This window comes from Archocentrus centrarchus, chromosome 12, assembly GCF_007364275.1.
Source record: "Archocentrus centrarchus isolate MPI-CPG fArcCen1 chromosome 12, fArcCen1, whole genome shotgun sequence".
Taxonomy (NCBI): Eukaryota; Metazoa; Chordata; class Actinopteri; order Cichliformes; family Cichlidae; genus Archocentrus; species Archocentrus centrarchus.
In genome coordinates, this window is record NC_044357.1 from 7,799,822 (window position 1) to 7,819,025 (window position 19,204).

Below are 19,204 nucleotides of genomic sequence, written 5' to 3' on the forward strand. Positions count from 1 at the left end.
GACGTAGTGTTAAGGTGCTTAATTAAAAGTCAGATTTTAGATTTACATGCATGTGACATTTAAAGAAACTAGTATATATTTATTAAATTTCCACTCACCGAGGTACCCGGCCAGTCTTTCATTCTGGGCCTCTTTCTTCGGGTCATAAAAGTCATCTTTCCCCGGAACCACGTCTCCTCCAGGAGTATACATAACCACTGTCCCGTTCCATTCATAAGCTCCCACTGCTCCCAGTAACACACTTTCCTGAGGGAGACAGAAAAAAAAATGTGGTGGAAAACATATCCCAATCCTTTATTTAAGCGAAAGAGTGTCTCCATAGTGTAGTGGTTTACACATGCGCCTACCGAGCAAAACACCCCCCCAAAATAAATAAAATGTAAAAATCTGCCAAATCCATCAGGCAGAGATACCTGCTTTGGGCTAAAAGTAGTTTTTTTTTGTTTTTGTTTTTTTTTGGGGGGGGGGGGGGGGGGGGGGGGGTCATGGCATGAAAATATAAATATGAAGTCATATTCACTACTTAGTGGGGGTCAGTGGTGGTAGAGTACCAGCACCACAAAGTTTTAATAAAGTGCCACACTTGTGCAAACGTCCTTCATTAATGGCCTTCGTGATCCCAAACAAGCAAAGTTGCACAGAACACAAATCAGGCCAGAGTGTGTTCTGAAAATCACTGCTTAAAGTAATTAAGTAAAGACAGAAGGAAAAACAAATTATTTATTTATAGATCTTGTTAAATAAAAGTGGGTCTTTGACGGGCGCTTTTCACAACCTTCTGTTAATCTGCTCATTTGTGCTCTGTTTCAGTTTGTTTGTGAGCAATATTACACCAAAGTCATTAAAAACACAGCAGGGCTGAGGATAAAACATCAAATTATGGCACGAATCCAGATCACTTTCTTTTAAAATTTATGATACAGCACTGACTTATGGCACAGAACTGTGCTCTCTAAGTGCACATCAAGTACTGCTTAAAAGTACAGATATTGATCATATAATAAAATAAAACTAACAAATAAACAAAATAAAATGAATAAAGTATATTAGGAAGAATGTAAACATCAGTCTTTTTTTGTCCAGAGGAAGCGCAGTTAGCTAATAGGAATGGGAGCGGTTATAACAGGACATGACATATTTCACTAGTCACAACAAACTGTGTCAAGTGGCTCTTTCCCACTCATGACTGCTAAAGCGTGGCGTCACATGTTTACAACTCAGCTTTGGAGCCACCTCAGAGTAAGAGAGAACTAGAGGAGATAAATGTGAGTCAGGAGCAGGAAAAGAAGCATCAAAAGTTTTTTTTTTTTTTTTTAATCTTAAACATATGCAGGAAATAGGCACTGAATTAACTCAAGCAGCCTTCTGACTCAACATCCCTTACAGACTTTTCTGCAGTATACGCCTCATGTTTGCCTTTCAGTCTCTTTCAGACTCTCATGCAATCAGCACCAGGCTGTCACAGTGAGGGAGTCTGTTTCCGGAAGCTTGTACTGATAGAGCTGAATCTCCAAACGTCTGTAGATGTGCCGGAGATAACAGCGTTAATTTCCATGCTGATGCATCCATGTTTGTGCAAACGGTTCATTTTGAACCCGCAGATTGGGATCTAAAAATATGATTCACCCATCAGTCATTTGGTCCAGTCTGATTTGGTGGTTTAACAGGATCCAACTATTTTTTTTTAAACAAAGTATGTGTTTATTACTCATTGATAGTTGGATTGAGACTTACATGTGATGTGTGAGCACTAAACCCAGTTTGGGACATCTCCATCTCAATGGGGGAGGTGGAATTCCCACCTGTAGCTGAAGAAATGAAAGGTTCAGGTTAGCTACATGTACATAAATAACACAAACACATGCTGGGAAATCTGGTTTTCATTACTTTGAAAAAAAAAAGAATAATAAATAGTTGAATAAAAAGAATATGGGTCAAGAACTTGACTGTGGGTCTAGTTTGAAATTTTAGGAAATATTTGTCTTTGACACGTGAGGTGAAATCTTAGCTTAAAACTGACAGCAGAGACAATATAATATAGGTGATAAGTGTTTCCATGTGTGCCATTTTGGTGTTTTGAATATTAATATGATGAGCATGGGGTGGATCTGACTGGCATCAATCACAAGTCTGATAATTCTCCTTTTGAATCTTAGAAAAACCAAAATGTACCAAAGAAACAATATTTTCTTCAACATGACCTAAAAATACCAACTGAGCCCGTCTGGATCTCAGTCACTCTCAGTCACTCATTTCGATTCAGAAGAAGAAGAAGGCATTTCTTGCGGCTCCCTTATGGCTCCACGTTTGATTTGGCAGGTTTTTACGCTGGATGCCCTTACTGATGACGGTGGAGGAGTCTCTCTGGTACTTCATTGTCAAACCCAAAGTCATTGTCTAATGACTTGTCAATCATAAGCTGTTAGCCTTCATTACAATCAGAAACCAATGAGGAATGTCATGGTAACAATGCCCGCCTTTTATGCTGTCTGTGGTCAACCCAAGGACCGCTTTCCCATAAACTTTTAAAGCTCCACAGGTATCGCCTCCCAGCAGCTATTAAAAAGGATCTAAGTTTAAAGCATTTCCATATTAGCTTCACTTATCAGACCCAGACTTTAGCCTGACTTAATCTACCAGCATGTTATGTTCTCAAATGATCACATTGCTTCTTCCTATTTCTAATGTTCATGCTAAGCTAAGCTGAAATTTTTACACAGTAATTTTACATTTTATGCACCAACAGGAGTATTGGTCAAATGTGTTCAGCATATTGTTCCAATTCATACCTATGAGATCTTTTAGGCTAGCGCCTTTCCGCTTTGTGTTAAGCTAACTATTTCATCATCCATCTCTCTGATTAAAGTGAAATTGTTAAATTGCTGCTTTAGGACTGATGGATGAACTTGGCTGGCTTTTGGGAGCTGCCACACAAATCTTTACATGTTTACCTTCCAAGGCCAAAATCCTGCTTCCCAGTGTTTCCACAATGCTCAATAAAGCCAACTCATCAGCCACGTTGAAGAAGTGGTCTTGGACAGGATCGCTGGAGATGTTCTGGATCTCTTTGATGAACTTCTGCACCTCTGCTGCAGGTTTGTTCTGGCGACCATAGTCCCCCAAAACCTGGAAAGAAGAAAGAACTTGACATTTTATCATCAAGGGATGAATTATGACAAAAAACTGAAATGTCACAAAATATCTTGTACCCACAGCAATGCCAAATCTCTCGATGTTGTCATCGTCACAAGCGTCGATGACCTTTTTCAGATTATAGTAGTCATGTGACTCTCCATCAGTCACAATCACCATGACCTTCTTAACCCCAGATCGTGCACCTCGCTCTGGCCTGAAGGCTTCTTTCCTGAATGGTAGACAGTTTAAATGGTAATCATGCCTTACTTGTGCTAGTTATTTCTTGTTTATATAAATGAAATGACAAATTAATTGAAACACTATTTTTTTTAATTCCCCACAGGATTTCTGTTCCAACATGTCTGACAGTGTATATCTAAGGCAATTAGAGGTCTCGTGCTATTTTTTTTTTCTAACTGACTAGCAGTTAGGAAAAAGAAATCTGCCCATGACAACCCTGTGAAAAATTTGTGTTTCTGCATGTATTGTCAAGCAGACTTGAAATGACACTTTCCTATTAAAATTTCCATTAAATCATGCCAAACCACGAAGACTCAATCATAAATTGTGGTCCACTGTTGCCAAGCTTGCCAAAATAAGACAGCTAATGTTAGGTACCTGGCAGTATCAATCCCCAGGAAAGTCATCGTCTTGGTGCCAGTGTGCTGAGGAAGGACTTTGACAAATTTCTGCAAAGCAGGCGTGTTGTCAAACTGACTCAGGTTGACGTTGTGAGTCACATTCTGGCCATAAGACACAATGCCCACCTGGAAAACACACATATTCACACATTTTGCATGTAAATGTTCTCCTACATTAAGTTTGCTTCTGTGTTCTTCGGCCTCCCCTCCCAGACAGTCTGCAGAGGATGTGGCTGAGGTCTGGTGGGGTTTATATGACACAATGTTCTTTATACAGAAGGAAGAGGACTTCAGCAGCCATGGAAGATTTGACTTCCAACCACTAGGCTCCACAGTAGGGAGAGTTTCCAGTGCTTCCCTGTGGAAAAGTCCACAAGCTGTGGGCCAGATCAATGTAACCATAAGAAAAACCCATTCATAAAGCGATCCAAGACAAGTGGACAGAAATACACTCAGGTTATAACTTAGTGAGAGAGAGGTTAAAATTACTTTAAAGACTGTAAGGGCTTCAGTTTATGAACTCTGCTTATAAAGGGCATCTTACACATGTGGAAAATTCCATAATGGAGCACACTAAAGTCATTAAAGATAATTACTAACTAATATAATCCTTCATTCATCCCTTTTCTATATCTGATGTTATGTAACTATTCCATTTATTCATTCATGTTTGAGTCTACAGTCTGCACTGCACCCATACAGCACTGTGCAAAAGTTTTGAGCCATCCCTCAGTTCTTTATATTTTGCTGCCAAGCAGCCAGACTTTCTTGTATTTTTTTTAAAGTGGTCTTGAGTAATAGTTCTCATTTCCAGTCTGGTCCTTGTACTTGACCATTTTCAAAGGAATGTTTTTTTTGTTTGTTAAGCCACTTAACACTGACCCGTGAATCATCAAAGCATAAAAAAGCAGCAAAGACCTGAAACAGGACTAGAGGGATGCAGTTGATCGATCTGTTTGTCGAAGTCTCATCAGAAACGGTGGCTGTTAAGAAGCCATTAATCAGGAAGGGAAACAGGGAGAAACGGCTGAGGTATGCCAAATTACACAGGAAGTGGACTGAAAATCAGTGGCAAGGGGTCTTATGGAGTGAGGAATCCAAATTTGAATCTTGTGGTTCAAATCATTGTTAATATGTACAGACGAGGCCAGGAGGAGATATAACTGCGGAGATACAACTGTTATGGTTTGGGGATCTTCCCAGAATTGATAGAATTAGAATGTAAAAAAGTGCAGTCAGATTTTGATCCACCATAGAAAAACATATCTCCCATTTTCCTAGCAAAATATGAAGAAATGGCAGATGACTCTGGTTAAAGACTTTTACAAAGTACTGTATACCCAACGAGAATTTCTTTTTAATGTGTTCTTTAAATAGTGCAACTGACTTGTGTGAGTTTAGGTCCAATTTCAAGTCTCCCAGTGAAGTTATGCAGAAACTCCTGGATACCCGACCAGGGGTAGATACTGTTAGATCCATCCAGAACAATCACAACGTCCATCTCCTTCCCGCACTCTAGAACAAAGTCAGAAATGACATTCAATTAAAGGGTAAGTTTAGTTCTCAGTTTCTCTCTGTAAGCACTAACTGGCATGCTGAAAGCTGAGACTGGACTGCTTTTTTTTGCATCTTTTAATTTCGGCTAGTCTACACAAGCACATTTAATTGCTGATTTTTCTCCTAAATAAGACATCAGATTATGTAACATATCCAGTCTTCTTCCTGTTTACGGTAAACATACAAGCTCCAAATCAAAATGTAATAATGTAGATCTGTGTGTGTGTGTGTGTGTGTGTGTGTGTGTGTGTGTGTGTGTGTGTGTGTGTGTGTGTGTGTGTGTGTGTCATGTAGGTGGGGATGGTGGGAGGTTAGGCAGGGTTGCACGGTTTCACATTTCAAATTATTAAAAGAAGAGGGGAGAAGAAAAATCAACATTTTTTTCATAAAAATACGGATTTTTAAATTTTTTATTTTAAGGCTTTTTACTGTTGTCTTTACTAGATTATTACTCGCATTTCAGTAATTTTAGCCATTTTGAAAATTATACAAAAAACACAAAATCTACCAGAGCACCAGTAGCTCATCTGACTCTTGAGTCATCACAATTAACATGTTATTTTAAAGTCAGTCAGTCATATCCAGGACAAAGTAATCTCATTCACCATGAAGTCTGCTTGGTATGAAGCATACGTATTACCCAATGACTTGCTACAGTACATAGTGCTATGTTATTTTCATTTGTGAAAATGTGTCCATATTTAGGTGAAGAACCATTAGGTGATCACTGTGTGCAGGTTTGATTAAATTCTAACCAATACTGCAGGAGGAGTAGGAGTGAATTGTGAACGGACAGATGGACGCATCGCCATGGTATGAACTCATCAGCCCTTCACCTGAATGAACTAAAAATCATTTTTGCTTTAAAGGAACTTTTGTAACCAGTTCACAAGTAAGTATTGTTTTATAGTTACCGGGGGGCTTGCAACCATCTATGTACTGCAGCAGATAATAATACAAAGGAAAAGGTACAAAAAAATCTTCTGTAAATGCAGTGGTAGACAGTCATCCAGAGTTCAGTATTTACCTTAGGAGGAACTAGAGCTGAAGTGTCATGAAATCTGGTTTCAAATATTCAACGTAAATTTTGAGCCTTCAAATTCACTGCAGAATCACTATGTAGGAACTGCTTTGTTATAATCTGTTAATCATTTTATTTTTTTTACTCCTATTCATTATTGATATAAAAAACAGTACATGATTAAGATGTTGGATATTTTAATGTGCTAAGTAGTTTTAATGGATTATATGAGCGTGAGCACTGTACAGTAAGTCTGTGTATATGCTTGCTTCTGGTAAAGTAATGGTGATTCAGAAAAACAGAGAAAATGACTGTAGACCGTTTACTCTACAGCTCTCTCAAAGCTGTTTCCTTCCAGGGAAACGCTGTGCAGGCCAGTAAACTGTCTCCTAACTTGGGCATACAAAGCAGCAGATGGGCTGGGCTGGTCTGGACATGAGAGGGGATTGGGGAAGGGGGGGGGGGGGGGGGGGGGGGGGGGTCACAGATAAGTTTACATTAAGAAGAATGCTCTAATCTCTCTCTTGGCTGACGGAGTGTGAGTTTAAAGTCGGGGTCTTGGGTGGTACTAGTATGACGAATAGATTACAATCTCTCACCGCAGACAGACAATTTGTACAGATGCTGTCTTGTCCTGAGCAGATTTGCTGTACCGTACCTTGATATCTTGAAAAAGAGTTGAGGACCTGGAAGGAAGAGCTGACATTGGCACAAACTCCTGAGATGAACTGCTGCTCGCCGCACATGTAGCCATACTGAGGACCACACGCCTGTGGAAACAGGACACACATGCATGCAAACAAACTTAGACTCAAAGGCTGTGAGTGGTTAGCTTTTCACTACTATGAGGTCATGGATGAGAGGAGGTTCAGAGCTACTGACGACGGAAACCAAGAGGAAAAAACTACTCAAACTGAGGATGACACAGACTGTTCCTCTTAACAGAGAAAAGTAAACAGAACTGTGAGGGAGCAGCAGGGCTTTATGTATATTAAGGGGAGAAGTTAAAGTAGGTTGAAATAATCTGGAATGATGTCCTGACACCTTCAATTAATGAGTAATTAGATGTATTTGGTAACTGAATACATAATATCATCCGGTGAGTTTTGCCTTGCTTCCAGCTGATGTCACAGAGAAGTTTGTTAAACAAATCATGAAGTACGTGGTCTCACTTACACGCTCAACATTTAATTTTTTCCTTCTCATCCCTGTCACACATTCATGTATGCAGACCTGACTGTTAGGGTTATCAGCTTGCAATATAAAGTTCCTTGTAGTGGTTGTTAGTGTGAATTGGTGCTACATAAATAAAGTTTAATTGAAATGAATGTCCATAAAATTGTTACTGCAGTATGTTAGCATCTAGCAAGTACTGCAGAAGGGAAATAAGCATAAACAGCAAGCAGCCATGATAGTAGTCGTGTAACTTCTGCTTATATCTTGCCGAATGCATTTGGCTAAATCCAGGAGGAGCAGTAAACCTCTGAGTCAGCAGCAGTAACACAGGCTAGCTGATCACAAGTCATTTCCCTGCTTTGCACCGCTTCATCTATCTTAGCATTTCCCCACCTGCCAATTTATCATTGTATTGGGGGAGAGCTGTTCAAGTAATCTACAGTTAAAGCCTGACTAATACAGGATCATCAGGATTAAAAGTCCAAGAGTTGTTTCTTTGCCCAAGTGCTCGGATCAGCTCGTTGTAATGTTTGTGGTGCACTAAACGTGTATAGTGCAGAAAAGTACCCTCTGGTGGACAAACTATTCAACATCAACACTCCTTACAGGGTTGAAAAATATTTCTCCCGGCTCTTCTTCACTTTTTAAATTTGCATACATCAGCTGTTATAAATACCAGTTCCGATTTATAGCTAATATCCTCCCACTGCTAAATCAGTCAGGCTCTTCAGTCGTGTTTAGGCACAACAATGCTTTGAGCTAATTTGAGCTAAATGTCAGTATGCTAGACATGGCATTTATGGTCTAAGGTTCATGGGTATTGCAAAGAGGTATATAATTGATTTATGTGTTTCTACTTTATGTAATGATTTGGTGGTCAGTGAAGTTTTACCTCCACGTTTGAGTTGTGTATTATGCGTGATACACAGTTGGTTACTTTTTTGTCCGTAAATGTGTTCCAGTTAGTGTTAATCGTGTGTGAGGTTTTCTACACAGATGTTTCGATGATCTACGTATGTGGTTGGAGCATACCGTCAGTTTTGCATGTTGATGAATTGTTGATTGTTCACACCTGTGCCTACTAGGGATTAGGTCATGGCAGAGTTTATGGATTGCTGCCTCAACATGTGCATTAGAAATGCTGAAGAAAGCCGTGTGCCTCCATTATTTTTTTGTTTTTTCTTTTGCCTTGTGATAATAAATACTTTATACACGTAATTGTGAGTGTAGCTGGAAAGCTGTACTTGTTGGGATTTATCCTTTGGGGACAATTCAAGTTTGCATAAGGTTCCATATCAGTCCGTGTAATATTGGCTGAGGAAATCAGTGCACTGTAGTGGCTCAAAAGATGGGCATAATGAGTGGCACAGCTAAAAATTTGCATTGTGAATGTTCAGTAAACAAACAAACACAATTAAATTGTGTTGAAAATTGTTGCTAAACTCATTTGCTCATTACCATCTTGTATGTTTCTCTGGCAGAGAACTCTTAACTCTGACGGGTGTTCAATTCCACCTTATAAATGCAGACGTGCTGTTGAAGTTATGTTAATGTGTCGTGTAAATCACATTAAGGGTTCAGGCTTCAGTTACAGCTGTACAGGATCTCCATCTCACATTTCTACATTTGATTTTCTTTCTTGGACCACTTCAGAAGTTGCATAATCACACTTTACTGGCCGTGTAATTTTGACACCTTAGTAATCTCATCCTCAGGTTGAAATAAAGTTTTATGAGTTCTTAAGCACAACCCTGCCTGTTTACACACTTCTGCATTAGCACAACTGATTCACGGTATCCTGTTATATTCCCAGGACATGAAGACTAACTTTTCCATAGAGGTCAAAGGTTTAGTGAACATACTGTAAATTTGCTGCTAAATTTTTCTTGCAGCAAATATGCAAAGATCAGTCCTTTCTCTTCTGTTTGGTATAGAAAATGTAGAGCACTTCCTGCTTACCAGAAATCCTCCTTTGGGATTCGTCACCAGTGTGCTTCCCATGGTCATGTTTTCCTTGACTTCACGCAAGTTGGGAATGGTTGTGTTTTCTTAAAAAAAAAAAAAAAAAGAAAGAAAGAAAATAGATGAATAACATGAATAACAGACTGAGACAAACAGAGACCAGCACAGAGGAAGAGCAGCTGGGTAAATTTCTCTCTTTCATTTTCCCACAAGACGAGTGGTGCACGCCCCAAAAAAATGACATGAGACTAAATATAGTTTGCTTCTTTGCTTTACCATAAGCTACACACGGCTTGTGGTTATTAAAGAATTAGAGCACAATAAAAAATATGTTGTTGGTAAACAGCCCATTTGTAGTTAAGGAGAAAAAATAGGGGAATGATTAAGCAGTCTCAACATTGGATAGGAATTTTTTTCCTGCTGAGAATCAACATGTTCCCTGAAACATGCCTTTTTAATTTTGAATCGAGCTCCCCAAGAGGGGAATTTTATGTGAAACAATTTTTGATTGCCATTAGCACATGTGCCACAGATCTGTTAGCAGTTAGTAAGTTACATTTTGCCCTATCCTTCCTTTCTGTGTGGGTTTTTCTCCCTCTATTTCCTTCCCACACAGTCACTGAAGTAAGCTAATAAAAACAGCATATTTGGGCTGTTCAAGACTCCCTGCTGAACTCAGGATTTTAAAAAGAATCATTCTCTTACATAAAGGAACTTGTATTTAATGGCAGTGAAGTGGTAATTAATTAATCTGTGAAGCGACCTTTCCGTATTTCTGATCTCCAGTGACACCGATCAGGACACTGCACCTCATGATGCCCATGCGGGACTGGAAGGAGCTGCAGACAAAAATACAAGCTTTGTCCTCAGTAATGCTTGATAACTATCAGAACAAATCTGACTTGTCACAGAGTCCCTCCTGCTCTGGTTTGACCTCTTGGAAATTTAAAAGAAAATATAGGTTAAATGCCAGTTGGCTTCTTCCAAACTATATACCTGTGATGTCCTAGATGGTGACTATATTGTAAATCACAGACAATTTTCATAGTACTTAAAACAGTATACTAATGATTAGTATAGCAAATCAGCCACATAATCAATTGTTGCTTTAAATCCATTTCTCAGTACATACTTCTACATCTCTTAGAAAAATCAAACATATTATGTGAGTAGTTTTCAGTTTTTGCTGATTGCTTTACTCAGTGGCAGGACTGGTAATTTTATTTTTGAACTCATTTAAACACCTCCAAATTGGTTTAATTTGCTGCATTTTCGAGCCAGATGTCACACATAAATAAAGGTTTATGCGCAGCATTCCCATTGGTGCAAAGACTGCCGTGACTGACTGAAGTTGGTCGAGGCTAGGCTGGATGCTGGCACATGTGGCCGAGCTGTTGCTGCAGCCCTGCATGAGAACAGCACTTCTGATCTGATTGCTGTTGGTGGAAACCTTGGTGACAGGGGTACCAAGATGAGGTGCTCCAACCTGTACTTGTGCCACTCTTGCAGCAGCACCCCACCCTGCAGCTGTTTCAGCAGGACAATGCCCGCCTCCACACTGCCAGAGTAGCGCAGGCCTTTCTGGATTAGAGGCATATCCAGACACTTCCTTGGCCAGCATTTAGTCTCAATATGTCTCCTATTGACCACGCCTGGCACGTGCTGAGTCAACGTGTTCATCAGAGGCAGACACAACCACTGACCACTGCACAGCTGCAGGCTGCACTCATCCAGGAACGGAGAGCAATTCCTCAACAACAGATCCGGACACTCATGTAGTCCAATCACAGATGGGTGACTGCTTGTATCATCTTAAATGTCTTCAGTATGTATATATATATATATTACAGCAACCCAAACTCATGTTCCTTTTTAGGATTAGTATATATTACCTTAAAAAAAAAAATTCCACATCTCCACCTTATAAGACTGCAGGTTGACTTTGCATTTATACAACAGACACATTATGTTTGTCATTTGGTTTCAGTTTTCTAAACAGATCGTAAATATACTGCAGAACTGTTTAGTAGCAAACCCAAAAATTGTGGGTGCTGTACTTTATCGTCAGTATTTCATAATGGCCATGGCATAACCACCTCCCAGTTTTACTGGTCAGATGGAAGAGTGATTAAAAATTACAACAGAGCAACCGCTAACTTTGCTCATTATGGTTTGGCCTCGCTCGTCTGCGCTGGGAAAGCGTAAATTCATTACGGAGACAGATGTGGCAATGAGAGACAGTAAGGCGTCGTGAGTGGGCATAGAGTGAAGTGGTTAATAGTTACAGATGACTGACAAGCCCTGTCATTCATCAAAACACTAACATGAACACATTCTGCTGAGCTGCACGAGGTTTTTCTACTGATCAGAAATAGTCAAGAATCCTTTAAATATCCATCAACTGATACTAAAAGAAACAAGCAGGTCATGTTGTGTCTAATTTCACTTAAAAAAATGAAATAAAACAGCACAGTTGTCATCATTTAAACTCCTCCTCGTTTGTTGCCAAGTGGTCTGGCTCCAGATTCCCACTGGATGTTTTCCAGACAAAACTTGAGTCTGTGAGATTTAAGCTTTTTTTCTAATTCATCTGAGAGAAAGCAACTACAGCACTCTCCACTGCTGAGTGGGTAATTCTAACTGATGAGTACTTAAAGCCAATCATTTACCAAAAGCAAAATGATACTGTGCTTATTTAGGCATTTTAAGGTGTTCAAAAGTGCTGTGCTAAAGTACTTAAGTACACTATATTGCCAAAAGTATTCACTCACCCATCCAAATCAATGGATTCGGGTGTTCCAATGACTTCCATGACCACAGGTGTATCAAAGGCATGCAGACTGCTTATATAAACATTTGTGAAAGAATGGGTCACTCTCAGGAGCTCAGTGAATTCCAGCGTGGTACCATGATAGGATGCTACCTGTGCAACAAGTTCAGTCATGAAATTTCCTCACTACTAAATATTCCACAGTCAATTGTTTTAGTGGAATTTTAACAAATTGGAAGCAATTGGGAATGACAGCAACTCAGCCACAAAGTGGTAGGCCACATAAAATCACAGAGTGGGGTCAGCAGATGTTGAGGCACATAGTGTGCAAAGGTCACCAACTTTTTGCAGAGTCAATCACTATAGACCTCCAAACTTCATGTGGCCTTCAGATTAGCTCAAGAACAGTGGTAGAGAGCTTCATGGAATGGGTTTTCTAAGCCTTACATCATCAAGTGCAATGCAAAGCATCAGATGCAGTGGTGTAAAGCACACTGCCACTGGACCCTAGAGCAATGGAGACTTGTTCTCTGGAGTGACGAATCACGCTTCTCCATCTGGCAATCCAATGGACGAGTCTGGGTTTGGTGGTTGCCAGGAGAACGGTACTTATCTCACTGCATTGTGCAAAGTGTAAAGTTTGGAGGAGGGGGGATTATGGTGTGGGGTTGTTTTTCAAGAACTGAGCTCAGCCCCTTAGTTCCAGTGAAAGGAACTCTTATTGATTCAGAATACCAAGGCATTTTGGATCATTTCAAGCTCACAACTTTGTGGGAACAGTTTGGGAATGCCCCATTCCTATTCCAACATGACTGCACTGGTGAGTCAGGCCTTCTCATCCAACATCAGTGACTGACCTCACAATTATGGAAGAATGGTCAAAAATTCCCATAAACACTCTCCTAAACCTTGTAGAAAGCCTTCCCAGATGAGTTGAAGCTGTTCTAGCTGCACAGGGTGGGCCAACATCATATTAAACCCTATGGATTAAGAATGGGATGTCATTCAAGTTCATATGCATGTGAAGGCAGACGAGCGAATACTTTTGGCAGTATAACGTATCAGTCTCTAAAAACTGCAGATCCGCTGTACACACAAGCCCTCAGTTATTGTATACACACAGGCAAGCACTAATAGAGGCTTTGCAGACTACTGACCGGCAGCTAAGTTGTGTTTATCTATTTAATCTAGATAAATTGGAAGGATGAAACATTAAAACCTTGTTTATTTACTGTCTTCCTGTTCAGATGGGCCCAGCTTCCTCCCCAGAAGACCCAGTCAGATATAAAGTTAACTTAAATACACATCAGGACACACACACCCAACAGCACTTGGATTTACAGTATTTGTGCATAAAGTTCATGGAGATCTTCTCCAGATCTTCACACCAGCAGGTAAGGCTCCCCTCATGTACATGTTAATGCGTACATATAAACTAATTGGCCACAAATTAAAACAACTGAAAAGTGAAGTGAATAACATGGACTATCTGTTACAATGACACTATCGAGTGACAAAGTGTGTTTAGAGAAGAGGTTGTTGTGGTTTCGGTTTAGAAACATTGTTAGGTCCAGGAATAACTGTTTGGTTTTTCATTAAACCAGACCTTTTTGCAACTTCAACCACGTGTTAGAAAGCCCTGAAGCAGTGATGGAGCTGGAGCAACATTATGAGGCTGTGGGAGTGACAATATCAGATCATGTGTGTTGAAGGCAGGAACAATTGTGAGTGTTAAACTTTCTTGCCAGTATTTCATTATGGTCATGGCATAACCACCTCTTAATTTTACTAGAAGTGTGATTAAAAATTACGACACAACAACCACCAAATCATTATGGTTTAGCCTCACTCGCCTGTGCTGGAAAGCTTTAAATCTATTATGGAGTTAGATCTGGAAATAAGGCGCTATAAGCATCAGTGGGCACACACTGAAGTGATTCAAACTTGCATATAACATATTACATACATTATGCAGGCAAAAGTACTGGGTCGCCTGCATATTATACCTACAGGAGCTGCTTAGTCATGGAAAGTCATGCCATGAAGCTCCCAGCACACAGTTTGTGTGCTGATGTTAGTGGCAGAGGAGGTGTGGAACTCATGAATTACTGAGTCAGCAGAACATGGACGACTTTGACCCCGCTCTGTAACTTGGCATGATCTGCCACTTCATGACTAAACACAACAGCAAAAAATGTAAGAGGGCCGAGACAAAATCCTTAGTGCTTTAACGTTTTTTGTTTTCTACTAATATAATAGTCATATCCAGGACAGATTAGTCTTGTTCACCACCAAATGAAAGTGTTTGAGTTCAGGAGTATTATGACTACATGATCAGTAGTAATCATGGCCATTAAAGGCATGAAAATATGTGAGGGCATCAGCATGTCATAGCATTGACCATATTACTGATGATAATGTTGATAGGAAAGCCCGAAACACGCCTTCCTAATTTGGGAGTCAACCAACAGGACCAGATCCTCCATGATCACGACCAATACGACGATCGCACCATCATCACCATCTAGCAGGAAATAAGGTGGTATGTTCCATGTCTAACAAGGTGATTTTTCATTTTGTGCACACAAAACGTATCAACATGGAGAATCTCAGGTTATCGACTTCGCTAAATGGTTTGTATTGAATATTGTTCAGTACATTAAGAGCAAGAATTTGATGCAATTATAAGTAGTATGCATGAAGGTCATGCTGTGAAAACGGAAAACTGCCCATAAAGCAACAAAGTATTATCTTGACCTTGAGCACAGTTCGAGTGAAGACCCATTAAGTAATCACTGTGTGTAGTTTGATTAAAAGCTGACCAGTACTGCACGAGGAATGGCGATTCTTGTTAACTGTGGACGGATAGACAGATGGATGGAGGTCTCACCATGGAGGAATTCACTGATCCTTCAGCCAGTGAAGCTAAAACCTGAATAAAGCTTTCACATACATACACACATGCACAAACACACAGACACACACAGAGTTTTCTTACTGGGCAGCTCCAGTTTGATGCATGTGTTGTCCCTGTTCCCCACAGGACATTTATAGACATCTCCGGTTCTTTTAGCTGGCTGTCCTGACAGCGGCGATCCAATCAGAACCCTGAAAAAATAAAGAACAGTTGGGAATGGTTACTTGGAAATCCAGCCAACATCCACACTACAGCAATAAGCGCTTTACAACTGTGATAACAAGCACAATTCAGATATTATTGCAGAGATTAGAAACAGTGACTCTGACATCCATTTCTGAGGTCTACAACAATTTAGACATGGCTTAATTATACTTATAGAGTTAAATTGAAGGTAAACCACAATTCAAGCTGCCTGGTGAAGATGTTATAGTTTATTATGATTGGCTTATCAGTCTGTGGCTCTAGTTTTATTATATAATCACTCTGACACAATAACAAAGAAGTAGCTGGAAAGGAAAAAAACATTTAATCTCATTTAACTCTCACCCCACCACACAATAATGGAAGATAACTCCCAGCTGTTTTTAATGGCAGTTTAGCGTTACATGGAAGTCTGTACTGTTCATGCGTCTTGTGTGGGTTTTACTGCATTGTGTCACTCCATCAGGGCAATGATGCTAAAAAAAAAGCTTGATCATCTGCCTTCCTCTGAACGCTCAAGCTTATTAACATTCCTCAGCTCTAATGGGCCTCGGACATTTAGAGCAAGACCCAGAGAGGAACAACAACACACTCGGCTCAATCTGCTGTCAGCTGCCTGTGAGAAACATCACATTATAATTATTTGCTCACACTCAATGGGCACTCTTTTTACTCCGAAATGAAAAATAAACACTTCATAATTACTTCATTAATGATAAATTCATGATAAGTTAAGTGTTCTGCTTGTTTGTGTCACTGCAAAAAAGGGCAGTTTTAACAAGGGAAGGATTGAAAGTCCACTTAAATATCTCAACAGCGGTTCAAAGAATTGGTGTACAATTTAGTGCAGATATTCCTGTTGCCCAGACGATGAATGACTTAGCTGATCCACTGGGGTTTCAAACCAGAAAACCCGTAAGTCGCTTGTGCAGGCTGTTATTATGACCTATAGTTAAGTTTAAATGTGGCCTAAAACAGCCGTGTGAATAACTGTATGTAAAACGTGCGCTGGTGTCATCAGCTTTAGATGAGTCAGAACTTTCTGCTACATGGTATATTTGAATCCAAACCATGATCTTTTCCCCAATACTAACCAAGTAATTTTGGTTCCCAGACAAAACCAAAGCAAAGTAAAAAGTGGAAATAAGCAGCAACTGAGAGGAAAAATTGAAAATGTGTCCAGACTCTACTCTTCAGCTGAAAGCCACTTACGTCTGTCTTTTCAGATTGCATGAACAAAAGACTGATTCTATACTTGGTGGGATTTACATCTACCCCCAAATCAGCTCAACATCTAAGTCATTTTTAGTTAAAGGAAAAACACTTGCAAAAAAACAAACTCCTATTAAGATTCTCATTGGTTTGTTGTTAGTAAGGTAACATGTTAAAATACGTCAGTAAACATGATTATCATTTTCCTGATTAGCATCGGCATGTTGCATGGTAAATGTGAACAGGTTAGCATGTTGGTGTTAGAATTTAACGACTGAAAATAGAGCTGCGAGCTTGGCTTACAACTCTAAGTCCTGGTTTATTTAATAATTACTCTTTTTCAGAAACGAGCTTCCTCCAAAGCGTGTCTGGGCTCTGCTTTAGAGATAGGGCATCGACCTCGGGCAAGGGCTCAAAGTAGAGCTTCTACGCTTCCACATCAAAATGAATCAGCTGTGGTGGTTCTGGCATCTTATTAGGAGGACTCCTGGATGCCTCCTAGGTGACGTGTTTTGGACACGTCCCATTGGGAATAGACCCCAGGGCAGACTCAGGACACGCTGGGAAGATTATTTCTCTCGGCTGGGAGTGCCTCCAGATAAGCTGGAGGAGATGGCTGGGGAGAGGGAGGTCTGGGCATCTCTGCTTACAATGCTGCCGCCATGACCCAGACCCAGATAAGTGGCAAAAAAATGCATGAATGGATGGATATTATTATATGGATATTTTTCAGCAAAAAATTCTTAAATCTTAAAATTTCTGACATAACATCAAATAATTTTCAGATGATTTAAAGAAAAAGTTTCATTTTTCTGTAAAAACTTCTCAGGTCTGAAAGTCCTGGGCTACAAGGTTACAAGAGGCTATAGTGAAAAGCTGAACCGTCTGTACCACATGTAATGCATTTTCTCTGCACGCCCTCTCTGAGGGTTGAGGCTCACAGGAGACATCTGCAACTAATCAGTCACCTCCCACTTATGGTAACCTGTGTGTCACATCACCATGTGATTGCTAAATTTTCTTATTAAAACATTTTCCCAAGCCTAACACTGAGAGCTCCAAGTTGTCTCTAATTTTATCCCACTAAATTACACATTGCTCAGCGTATGTCATGCCCTCCCTCTCCTCGCAGACTGCTTTGCTCTTATCATACGGGCCTCTTTGGCTAGTCTGATAAAGAACAAAATAGAGCTTTTTGGAGATAATATGCAGCCCGTGTGTTTTCACAGAACACTGAGGTGGTTCAGTTCCACTGATTAGCAGTGAGTGAATTACTGCAACTGATCTCATGTGATCTTGATAAGTGTATTAGTGCAAAGCAGCGCCAGGTATAGCCATGCAGGAAGGAATCAGAGATTACACTGCAACAGATCTGACTTTAGAGTAAGTAAAGGAGATATGTAGAAAGCAGAGGAACCAAAGAGCCATTATCCACACTCCAAAACCTTTAATGAGGATTTAAAAACATGTTCCCGAACTATTTTAGCAAGGAGCCATGGATGCTTGGTTTCATTGTATTTACAGGCTGGGTATGTTGATACTCTGGTGGGCAGTTTAAGGTTTACAACTAGTAGTAAAAACAAAGACCCTCATTACGGCAGCAGTTGGTGTGCACCCCTCAGGTTAATCTTACAAGTGAATCCGTGTTTGTCCATTTTTTTCATTTTCTTGAGTTGAATTCAAGTGAAGGAGCACTTGTCTTGATACGGAGAACATATTTGACCAGATAAAGAAAGGAAATAATTAAGAGGAAAACCGGTGCAAAGATACAATGTCTGACGAAAGTGTAGGACTGTTGCTACTCCCAGACATTGCCTATTGCATTGTCTCAATGGGGTTTAAAATTTGGTAAACATACAGTATGTACAAAAGTGTACACAGGTGCATGGGTACACAGATGTAGCTAATAAAATGTTTAGCCACGGGTGTACTTAATAAAATAGCTGGCCATTCACATGTGTACCTAACAAACTGGCCACTGGTGTGCCTAATATAGTGGCCATAGTGGTGCCTAATAAAGTTGCTGAGCTTAAATAACTCAATGACAAATATAAATATTAAAAAACTTTGATTGGAAAAGCTTCTCCCACTCTGTCCTGGACCCACGGTTCTGAGTTTGGGATTCTTTCCAATTTTGAATTCTAGGTTGTCTGGATTAGATTTCTGTTTAGTTAGTATTTCCTTTTCTATTCACACAGTTATTGTTAATTCCTTTGTGTTTACGAGTTTTATTTATTTTCTGATGCTTTGCATGAGTTCTTTATTGTTTATTTTCTAGATGTTTTTTGTGCCTTTAGTTATTGACTTTAGGGTTGTGTTTAGTTTTGTGTTTCCATCCTTCTGTTTCATCTCTGTTTGCCTTTCAGTGTTTCTTCACATCTGTCTCCATGTCTGATGTTCAGTCTGTCTTCTTGTCTATCTGCTTTCTAGTGCAGCTCTCATGAGTAGCATTTCTTTCGCTCCCTCCTCTAACTGATTACCTGATTCTCTTCAGCTGTGTTTGGATCCCCACCTGTTTCCTCTTCCCTCGTTACCTCTTGTGTATCTATTGTCTCAGTCTTCTTTGGTCATTTGTTGCGTTGCCCACGTAGCTGTGTGTTCCCTAGCTC

The 19,204-nt window shown here is 39.9% G+C and overlaps 1 protein-coding gene across 1 annotated transcript in view; it reads right to left on the reverse strand.

Annotated features, from left to right (window-relative positions):
* Positions 1–19,204, reverse strand: part of itga1 (integrin, alpha 1) — a 59,909-nt gene that overhangs the window by 14,280 nt on the left and 26,425 nt on the right. The window contains exons 3-11 of the mRNA XM_030743187.1: positions 15,261–15,370; positions 9,490–9,578; positions 7,013–7,124; positions 5,164–5,291; positions 3,754–3,902; positions 3,214–3,364; positions 2,952–3,126; positions 1,735–1,808; positions 99–246 (exon numbers count right to left, since the gene is read on the reverse strand). Coding sequence (XP_030599047.1) covers positions 99–246; positions 1,735–1,808; positions 2,952–3,126; positions 3,214–3,364; positions 3,754–3,902; positions 5,164–5,291; positions 7,013–7,124; positions 9,490–9,578; positions 15,261–15,370 — 1,136 coding nt within the window. The remainder of the gene's footprint in view (positions 1–98; positions 247–1,734; positions 1,809–2,951; positions 3,127–3,213; positions 3,365–3,753; positions 3,903–5,163; positions 5,292–7,012; positions 7,125–9,489; positions 9,579–15,260; positions 15,371–19,204) is intronic.